At 37.4% G+C, this 11,626-nt stretch overlaps 1 protein-coding gene across 1 annotated transcript; it reads right to left on the bottom strand.

Moving 5' to 3' along the window:
- Positions 1-14: 14 nt before the first annotated feature.
- LOC113294665 (cold-regulated 413 plasma membrane protein 2-like) lies at positions 15-1,473 on the bottom strand. Its single transcript, XM_026543051.1, has 4 exons — positions 1,056-1,473; positions 731-838; positions 572-642; positions 15-417 (listed from the first exon to the last, which is right to left on the bottom strand). The coding sequence occupies exons 1-4, from the start codon at positions 1,229-1,231 to the stop codon at positions 164-166; spliced, it is 609 nt and encodes a 202-aa protein (XP_026398836.1). The 5' UTR covers positions 1,232-1,473; the 3' UTR covers positions 15-163.
- Between the last annotated feature and the right edge of the window lie 10,153 nt (positions 1,474-11,626).

Raw genomic sequence — 11,626 nt, 5'->3', positions numbered from 1 at the left:
CTGTTGAGAAAAAGAATGAAAGATAAATTGCGTCATATAATCACATTTATCACTCGGTGGCAGTTTATCTGCAGATTTACAAGTACATGATACACACCCACACACACTCGAACACAACGCAATATGAATACATTGTTGCTGAAAATAAAAAGAGGGCCAGTTTCTAGATGAGAAATCGAACTAGTGCCCAGACTGGATAGACCATCAAAAGAAGGATGCCAATGGAATTGGAAAGACCCTTACTCTGAGTAAATGATTTTCTGAAACCACCTGATTTTTGGATGTGTTCTTGTAGCAAGAAACATGCGATGGCAAGGCAAATGGCAACACCACCCCAACTATTTCTTAGGGTGTGAGCAAACAAATGAGGAGTCACAACCAACAGAAGAACCAACGCTCCAGGCATTTCAAACCATTCTGTGCCCACATTAGTTGACGAAATTATGATCAGTGGACCGACGCAAACAAGCTTCATGGAGTTGTGTTGGACTTGGATCACATTATTGCATATGCAGTAGAATAATGGAAAGTACTAAATCACAAGAAAAAGTAAATGGGAACTAGAAAGTACCTGGGAAATGCTTTGGGAAAAAGAGGCGCAACACGACTGCAACAAAAGCAACCCATTTTCCTGGGTCTCCTCTGCACCATACGCAAAGACATTTTAATTGGATTGTTGCGAATCAAGGGAATAGAAAAGGGAAACAACTGAAAGGAAGCAAACAGTCACCTTACGAAGTCGAAAACTACGCTAGGAAGAGTAAAGAAAATGTAAGGTATCAAAAGTTGAGTCAACATTTCTGTCTTCCAGTTTGTTCGATCCAAGATCAACAAATAGCTGTAGTAGTAAGTAGAAGTATTCAGTTAGAAATTGAAACCCTTCTGACATTCTACATTCTGGTCTTTCAACAAGACAAAAATTTGTCAGAAAACCTGAATTATGATCCATGAACTGACAAAATCAACAGAATTTAATGTGCATTTACAGGAAAAACATGATTCATAACATAAATACTTGAAATTTAGAGAGAGTTATATTGAGGAGGAGAACGTACATGGCAGCGACACAAGCTAACCATTGGAAGAAGGAACTTCCGAATCCAAAGCCCCCAAGCTTGATGACATCGTTAGCGAATTTCTTAGCAGCGGATTTTAGATCTTGAAGATCAGAAGTGAGTGTTTCAGTGGGTTTTTCATCAGTTTTCATGGCTATATACTCTGTTCTCACCATATCTCCCTTTTAGATCGGAAGAACGGATTACCAAAATCTAAGATACGGCAAACTTACTATTTCTATACAGAGAGCCGGCAATGGAGTTGAAAAAAACAATGTATTATTAAGACAGACGGCAACCAAAAGAAGCAAGAGATTAAGAGCGCTTGTTGATTTTTATTTTGTTAGAAATGGATGTTGAATAATTGAATGGATAAGTATATCACGTTCTTCCGAACTGACCAGCTCACTGTTGCTGAGCTTGCACTAGTACTGAGTACTAACTAGTAGTTGCTCCCTCCACATCTCTCTAACGCAGTTTCTCAACTACCAAGATATTTTGCTACAAATGAGTGGGACATTTGATGGGCCAGGTGGCTAGTCAAATCCCACCAGGATAGTAGGTAAGTAAATTGGAAACATAAGAGCTCAGCGGTTAATAATGACGGAACGGCCACTTGCCCGCCAGCGGCAAAGATTTAGCTGCTCGGCCAATATTTTCCCGCCGACAGCTATAAATCCAACGGCTCTAATCCCCTCTTAACCTTGATAATGATAATGCTAATTTGGATTCAACGTAATAGCTATTCGTTAGTTCCGATTAACTGTTGTTTGTGTTTCTTTCTTTCAACTCTTCGTCCAAATCCAATAATGTTAGGATTAATGTTATTTCTCTTGCACCAACACAAACAAACCTTTTGTATGCAGGTATTAATTTTCATACTCATAATGATTTAAAATAGTTTTGTGCCATAATATTCCACGTGGTCTAATGTTTGTCTTTATACATCTCGAATTGCGTTTATTTTTTTTCTTTTTTGTAGGAATGTGGAGTCTTGTAAGAAGATCATATCATCAAAATATTAGAGTTAAACTCATTATCGTTTGGGTTTTGCGGAGAAAATGGCGCAAATCTTGTCTGACCTTGTCCATCTAAGAGTGTCCATGGAATGACCGTTAGTGGCTACAGTTTGTAAGTTTTGAAATAAATACATCAAATTTGGACCTTTCCAATTAAAGTTTCCTAGAATGGTGGTGGTGGCTGTTAAACTTGCCAGATTAACTGCCACACAGTTTTGATTCCCTTGAATCTTGACCAGATTATCTCGCACAAAAGTAATTCTTCAAAGTTTCCATCGTTCATTTGATGAAATCCCAAGTTGAATCTTCCTTTGATTTCTCTTTGGTATGCCTTCTTTATTTCCTCTAGAATTGCATATCTCAACATGAAAGTCTATGTTTGCTATCTGCAACTCTTTGGCCCACCTGATTGCTCGATCAGCTCCCCTTCTTGCTCGGTTTGTGCTATAGCCATAGCTTATGAAGCTCCTTGCTCCAAACAGTTCCCTGAGAAGGACAAAACAATAAAAACAAAATTAGTATAGGGAAACGAAGTATCATTTCCTTTCATGTCTGAAATAGAATCCATATAATTTATGCTAATAGTTACGCCAAAGTTCTTCTTATGGTTTCTGGTAACCCTTTTCCACAATGTCCTGATTATTCCTTTGATAGTAGAGATTGTTAAGGATATGACTTTGATTGTGCATGACTCTGTCAAAAGAGTAAGGATGTTGTTTGATTTTGTTGGCAGTAAGTCCAGCTGTTGGTGTGATTTTCCTGAACATGAAATCACACCTGACTTTCCAAATGAACCAGCTAATAGTGGCCTAGATAGAAACCCAGCCTTTGAGAGGGTTCATTGGGAGAAACCAGGTGTTGATCCAATCAAGTAAAGATATAGAGCCTCCAAAAACTTGATTGTTTACTCCAAATAGTTCAGACCAGACATAAGAATCATAGGGGAAGAATCAGGGTATGTGATATGTCTTCTTCAACACTTTTACAAAGACTGCAGATGGGATCAATGTAGTTGAGAATTCTAGCACTCTTGACATTACTAGGGAGGATACCATGAGCACATTTCCAGACGAACGTATGGATGGAGGGAGAAATATCTAATTTCCATATGTCCTTCCAAGCAGTGTTAGGAACATCATCCTTGTACTTGTCTTGTATTTTCTTGTTATACTGAAATTTGAGCTTTCCATTGTCATGTAGACTCCATATTATATTATCATCTTCTTGGAGATTGAAATGAGTAGCTTGGACAGCTGCGTGGTCTTCTAGAGAGAACCTTAGAGTCAGAATATTGGAGTCTCATTCACTTTCTATTGTAATATGTTTTATATGTTTTCCACTCATTCTAGGATACCTTTCTAGACACATGAATCAATTATTTTAGGCTGAGTGTTCATTCTTTTCATTGACTGACCTTCAAAGTGTTTATCTTTAATTATAGAAAACCTGGGAATCAGGTTCCTTAATAAGTCTCCATCCTATTTTTGTGTCCATAACCCTGTTGAAGAATTTCATATTCCTAAAACCAAGACTTCCCAAATCTTCAGGATTTCAAAAAGAATCCCAACACTAGTAGAAAAAAGGATGACTGAGATATAATGAAACGACACAAAAAAAATATCAGGATATAACCACATATGGAATGTGCGTCTGACTAAAGTTAAGATGTCATTGTGTTAGGAATTCAGTCGACTTACAAAACGATTACCATAATATTGTTTCTATGGTAGATATTTTTGGGCCTTTTAAGGATTGAGAAATCTCATTGATAACGGCTTTGTTTCCCCCTTCTCTCACCTAAAATTCCATATCTCTCACCTTGCCTATCGAGTATCGACCCTATATGAACTTTTCTTTTATTTCTCTTTCCTTTTTATCTCCAGAGTCAAGAATCCTATCTCACACCTTCTTTCATATCCATGTTGGCTTTAAAGAATACCACACAATCATCATCAAATAGAAGGCGGCTTATACGGGAAGCTCCAAAACGAATTTGGGTATCATGAATCAAACCTAGGTGTTCAACATTCATAATACTTTTATCGAGAGCTTCCATGTAGAAAAGAAATAGATAGGGAGATAAAGGATCCCTTTATTGTAGATGAAAAAAATATAACATCTACCCAAGAACTGGTATCCGCAGAGTAATACAGCTGAGATATGAAATAAGACTCAAGGTCAGACGTAGAAGACCTGAACTATATTCCACTGACCGAGCCATAGGCTATCGAATAAGACAGGGACACATAGTTGGGCGTGGAAGAACTGAGTCCAGGTGTGAAGTTAGGAAGATTCTCGATGCTGTCAGCTAAGGGAAGACCTGGAAATCAATCCCAGGTCGGTACAATCACAAGGTGGAAAACCACCAAATTCCAGGTGTCACGTGCTTATTCATCTACATGTAATTGTCGTGTTCATGTCATATATAAATAGACAGAAAGGCTGACGATGTAAACAAGTTGATTCTGATAATAAGAAATAGACTTCAGACAATTATCTCTCATCTCTCTTTGATTCTCTTCTAACGACCATTAACCTTAACCGACTTAGCAGATAATCAGAAAATCCAGACCTAACACCGTCGGAATCCTGATCGGAGATCAGAGAACAGAGTAACAACCGAGATCTTATCCCAAACATAGGAAATTTTTGAAGGTACGAGTTTGACGTATCTTCAATTGCCTTAGACCTCTAGATGGATTAAGAAAACTTCTAGGCACCTTATATATCAACACAATTAAATTAGTAGTGGATATGCATTGATGAATAAGGTTACAACACTTTTTACTAAATCCATTTGCGTTATAACAACAAGAAGGAATTAATAGACCATTAAACCAAAAGCTTTGGCTATGTCAATCTTTATCCACATGTTTCATTTTTTTTCCTTTCTTTCATCATTTGGCGTTCATGTAGTGGATAATTTCATGAGATACACCAGTGTTGTCATAAATTTGTCTACCATGGATGAAAGCAGATTGAAAGGGCCAGGGAGATGAGTATCAAGAGTAAAGGTTTGAGTTTTTGAGCAAGAAGTTTGGAAATGATTTTATATATAGTCTTGTACAGAGATACAGGTTTATAGTGAGAGGGAAAAGTGGGAGAATCAATTTTTGATATGGGGGATATGAAAGTAAAGTCTATTTCGTTGAGGATGAAACCACAATTGAATTTTTTTTGAACCATTTGCACACTGTCCTCCCCAACTACATTTTAATTGGCTGGGAAGAAGTTAGGAGGAAAACGATTAGAACCAAGAAATTTTTCCCCTACCAAACTAAACACAACTTTTTTTGTTTTGCAATTTATCAGGAACCACAAGAAAATTTTCGATCTCAAAGGCATATATGTTACTAGGGATGATTTGGAGAATATCCTAGTTTAAGCTTGGGAATGTCCTGGTTTAAGCTAATGGGTGTCAGCAGTGGCCATGATTTCAAAATGCTTAGTGAAGCATCCGGAGACCTCCTTAATACCAGAAATACACTCCCTATTATCATTTTGGATAGAATTTATTCTATTTCTCCTTGGTTTTTTTTTTTATACAAAAGGGAGACTTTATTAATCATCATCAACAGAAAGAAGTTTACAAACATTGGATGGAAGTCTGGCAACAAGCTGGGCTCCAATCCCTTTTTGGATAACAACACCTATCCTATGAAAAATGAAATCTCCAACAGTAACATTCTCATCATGACTAGACATGTAATTCCGCAGCCTTTTCAGGAACTCCACAGTATCACTCCCTAGCCCGCCTAAGGTAGAAAAGGCAAGAACACCAAACCCCAGCCTCTGACTAGTACATTTCTTAAGGTACTTGGCCTTTTTTTAGCAACCTCGCTATCAATTGTCCGACCAAGAACAAAATTACTCTCCCAGTCACCCGTGAAGGGGGAGACACCCGCAACATTCAAACACATATCGTGGCCATTGTCCCAACCATACACAAGGATATCTCCATGACATAAAGCTACTCCATTATCTACAAGGAGCCACAAATCCACTTCCTTTCTAGCTGAAACACCCGCTCGATAACAAATGTCCGCGAAGGTATCACGGGAAAGATCATGCCTGTATTTGAGACCAACCCCTTTATTGCAGTGTAAGGCGTGATCCCCAAAAATATCCATACCCTTACCACAGCTAGAACACAAATCTCCATCCTCAAAGAGGGGGATCCCGAGCCTATAACGCACCACAACATGAAACTATCTGGCCCCAATTGTTTGATTAAGCCCATCAATATGAATTTCCAACAAATAATCTTGAGCATGTTTGACTCTATTACTCTGCCAAAGAGCTGAATCACGCGCAGTCATAACAAACCGAGTGGGTATATCCTTCTTCACCGCATCAAAATATTTAATTGCCAAGGAGCTTATAGAGTGGGGGGCAATATCATCAATGCGCAAAGAAGAATCATTAATACCACATACCTTTTTGTAGAGGACTAGGGCATGCTCAAAACTGGGGCTAGAACCGACCACCTCTACAAGCCTCAAAATGTTACCTTGCTGAGAACTAGTCTGAAAGCAAGAAGCCAAGTAGCAGTACTGCATCGTGTCCTCCATAGTGTACACACCCAGAACACCATCTTTGAGGGGGAGCGTGGCTAACCTCTGCTGTAAAAGACCAAAATAGGGCCCATCTCCGGTAACCAACAACCTAAGGAACTGCTTAAGGTAATTTTCAAAGACCACCTGCGCCTCATCCAAAAACTCAGGCTTAGTGGTTCGCATGGTAAAGTATAACCTGGAGACACCAGAGCAGTTCCTTGGCAGAAGAAACTCCCCCCGAGGATCATTCAGTTTCTGTAAAGCATCCATCAAAGCAATAGTAGTATTTTCTCGCTTAACCACCATATCTTTACAAAACTAAGGATCCAAACTAACAGGTCCGCCCAATAACTTAACAAGGCCGAAGTAGAATAATGTTTGTCTCTCAGGTGAGTGAGAAGGTATCCTTTCATGTAGCCCCTTCCATCCTTCCCGTTTTTGTAACCAACGAAACCAGCAAAGGGACATCGATATAGCCCATCATTGTTATTTGATGCGGCGGATGAGTTAAATGCAGTACCAGAGGATCTAGGCGTAATTACTGACGCTGCAGAGAGTTGAAAATCACCAGCACCAGGGATGGAAGCAGCTGGGGATACAAAAGATCGAATACCAGGGCACACAAGCGTCATATCAGCAACTGCAGGAGGACTACATGTAGTGTCAGTCTCAGTTGGTGTTGAAGCAGCCAAAAATTGAACAATAGCAGTCGATGCAGAAGATTGAATGCTGGAAAAACAATGGCCGGACAAGGCAGACGACGCAACAGGAGCTGCAGGTGTTGACTGAACAATAGCAGACGAAGCAGAAGATTGAAAGATGGAAAAACAATGACCAGACAAGGCAGACGACGCAACAGAAGCTGTAGGGGTTGTCGACACAGAAGATGAAAGTCTGGGAGGCCTAAGTACAACTGAAATTGCAGAAGATTGAAACCCAGTAGTTCCATGAGATTGAATCTACGATGATCTCCTTGTGTTAACCATTGATGGTCATACCTCTTGTGACGAGTCATATGGATTGATCTCTACTCTTGGTTTTCCAAAACTTTTCCTGAATGTCATACCAACGCCTGGTATTTCTTTTATTTTCCCTAATAGTTGTTTTTGATGACCCAATCAAGCTTTATCAAACATTCTTCAAGGTTAGATGCTACTATAAACAACTTTATTCCAGATTATGACTCTAATTTTGACATCTTTAAGTTTCCTAGCAATTATGAAAGCGGAAGAACCAAAGCGATCTTCATTCCTACATTCAGCTATAGTATCCTTGCACTCTTGGTAGTCTTACTAAGGCCCAAAAAATTTAAAGGGTGTTTGACCAGGACAGAGTTAGGATTGGAATTCATATATATTAGATTACGATAAGAGCCAATAACAGTGGAATTTGGAAAGATGGTAAGCCAACTTTTAAAGGGCGTACCTCTATCATGTCTTTATTCAGTGAGGAGATACCATCTATATTATTGGTCCAGGTGAAAAGGCATTTAATATAGCACATCAGCAAAGTCAAGTTCTTAAATTTTCATTAAAAATAACAACTTTAGTAGATTTAATAGGTAACCTACAAATTTTTTCGTGCATGGCCACATTTAGATCTCCCATAACATGCTAGTGTTTTTGGAAGCAGTATTTTCAAGCATTTTCCAAGAACTAAGCTTATTTTAATTTAGGAGTATAAGGTCTACCGTAGTAGCCAGTAAAGAACCAAGGGTTGCCATTCGTAGGAGTGATAGTTTCATTTATGTGGTTGTTGGAAAAATCAATAATGAAAATAGACAAATTGGTTTTCCAAGCAAGATTAAGACCCTCAGTAGTACCAATGATACCATTGGGTTCAAAAAACTAATAATTGGTAACACCAATACTACCAAGGATGGTGCTAAGATTGTGAGACTTTTGTTTGGTTTCGGATAAAAAGAATATGTCTGAATTGATGAGGAGTACCAAATACACCACAATATTCCGGTTTCAACCTATGCAAGACACACCTTGTACATGTAAACTAATACAGACAAGCACTATCAAGGAGATTACTTAAACATGATGGACACTTGGCATATAACATAAGTTCGAACCCGAACTAGTCTATGATCAATCCAAGTGTTTGATTAACATACTGGTGTATATATTTATTTTAAATATAGAGAAAAATCAATATAATAAAGAAGTAAAAAAAATCACTAGCGGATATGAATTTTTAGAATACCTGAACACCATACACAATTCACATTGAGAAGGCTTCTACTAATATTCTATTGGGAGTTCAAGAGAAATTTTACCATCTATCACTAGCAGAATGAAATCAGGATATGTGAAATCTAAATCAATTTGAATACAAACCATAACATATGATAATCTATCTTGATTAAGAGTACAATCATCTGTATATAAGGGTTTACCTAAATAACTAGCAATCAATCCAAGCCCTCGCTATCCCACATATGTAATGGTACTCCAAAAATCATAACCCGTAATGGGACTGATTTGATCATTAAGACATAGTTCTCCAACATTTGAGTCCAGGGTCTCACTGTAAATAGCTTGCTTGAGATGTAGATTGGACCAATATCGAGAATAAGTCTTCTATCTTCATCATCCTTGAAATCAAATATGAAAGCAATATTGTTATAAATTTTAATACATACCTCTTTCTTGAAATTCCAGAGCTTGCTCACCGCAAGTTTCACAGCTTCGAAAGATGGACGTTTCATGCAATATATCCCACCACCTTGTTTTCATATTTTTTTCATCCCTGCTGATAGGTTATCCGTTTGATCATCCACATGGAGTTTTCCATTTTCTTTTATAGGAGGAGTAAACTTCATAGGAGTGATTGAACAAAACAACTACTGGTTGGGGGAATAAACTTCTCCATTCTTGCAAAATTTTGCTTCTAATATTTGTATGAACAAAAGAAATAGGTAGCTTCACCGAATCTTCTTCATTATCTCTAGTAGCAGAAAGAATAATTTCCATGTTGGTGCAGCTCTGGAGTGGATTTACAACATCTTCCTTATCTGATTCAACATTAGAGTTTGTTCTCAAACCACCTTTCTTACCATATAATTCTTCTAGAGAAGGTCTAAAATTTGGTCTGAAATGATGATTGTATCCGAAGATTAAATCAAGGTTCTTTACCGTATAAAGGTTCTTTAACATTTCTACCATGATCATTTTATTTTCTACCAACACTAGGTTGTTGAGTTGTTGATGTAGGTCCTTTTCTATATCAGTTGGAAACTGCTTTCATCACATGAACTAACACCTAGTTGTATTATCTTAACCTTTTGTTTTCGGCCTTCTTTTTTGTATGATAAAAGCTTGATCTTTAACCTTCTTTGCAATATCCAATTTCACTTCGGTATATCCCTTACAATTTCCAGAAATATGAGCAAGATGTTTTAACATGGTAATTCCTCATGATATCTTTTTATCACCGGATTTACACCAAACTTTGTATTTCTGGATGCTCGCCCATTCCCATGCTATATCTTTTCTGCTTGCTGGTAAAAGTACTGTGGTTGATGAGTTGGTACCATTGGTGAAGAAACAGGAAAGTAAGAATCGAGGAGAAAAATTGCTTGTGCACAAAGAAGAGAAAATGAACGAAAATTATAGTGAAAACCTAGGGTTGCATATAAAAATAGTGAAAACTACAGGGAAACCCATTTTTCAGTTTTTCTCTACTGTGAAACCCACGGGCGGAGAAGTTCATGAACGCACCCATTTTTTAGGAAAAAAATTCTCCCGCACCCATAATTTTAAAATTATTTTCTTCCGTCACAGAAAATGTCCCATGATATCTAAATCTGTTTTTATGTTCACAATTTGATCATACCGACTACTGAGATTAAGCTTTTATCCAAATGGAATTGAATAACCAAATTACCAGTTCAAATTTCATCGAATCGTCCATTTGGATCGGTTCATTAAATTTGTTTGATATTAAGAAATTAATCAAATAAAAAAACAGAGGAAAGGAACGAAGAACAGGCACTGTCGAACAAATTTTTCATCATTATTTTTTCTAATTAACATCTGCTTCTCCCGTTCATTAAATTTATCTACTTCGTACTCTATAAATTATGAGGTATTTGGTTCAGGAATAACATTCATTAATCAATCAACAGAAAAAAAAAAAAAAAAAAAAAAACGGAGCTTTTCTTATGCTATTCGGTTATAAAGGACGCGTTGACAAATTTAATGGCATAAACAGATGTGTTGATCCATGAGTGCTGAAATGCAACAAAAAATAAGGTTTGTGAAGTTGGGAAGGTTATCGATTTCATCTGGAGGAAGAAGAAAACTGATGCGACAGAAGAGAACAAATGTTGATCAGATTTAGGGCTGTATACTCCTGTTGAAATTGGGAAAATGTGCTTGATTCATATAGTGTTGACCTTGCGTCTTATGTTAGCCAAATCTGGACCACTGGGAAAATGATGGGTAATACTATTATCATTAGTGTGACTCCACGTGTTAGAGGTATTAATCTTGGTTTCTCCTAGGACACTTCAAAAACACTTTAGTGGGAACCCATGACCAGTTAGGGGCAACTATTAATGCACCAATTTGGACCTTGGATCATCAAAATGCCACCCCTACAATTACTCTTTATGTAGGTATTATAAGTACTTCTCTCCATGCAGGTATTATAAGTATTAGTGCATACGATATAATCCAACTTGGACCTTGGATCATCAAAATGACACCCCTAGATTACTCTTTATGTAGTTATTAATATGGAGAATATAGTGTTGTTGCAGAACTTGTTATGTACTTATAAAATTTATTGCATAATTTGTTATGTAGTCTCGAAAATGATTGCATAACTCGTTATGTAGTTATTATTGTAGATGCATGACAAGTTATGCAACTTTTTCCTTTTTGCATAACTTGTTATGCAGTCCAGAGAATGGTAGCGTAACACGTTATGTAGTTACTTTTTTGTTAGTATATAAACCAATAAAAAAAATGCTGCATAACTTGTC

The sequence above is a fragment of the Papaver somniferum genome, chromosome 1 (genome assembly GCF_003573695.1).
Source record: "Papaver somniferum cultivar HN1 chromosome 1, ASM357369v1, whole genome shotgun sequence".
Taxonomy (NCBI): Eukaryota; Viridiplantae; Streptophyta; class Magnoliopsida; order Ranunculales; family Papaveraceae; genus Papaver; species Papaver somniferum.
The sequence above is the reverse complement of the archived record's forward strand: the minus strand, read 5'-3'. Positions and strand labels throughout refer to the sequence as shown.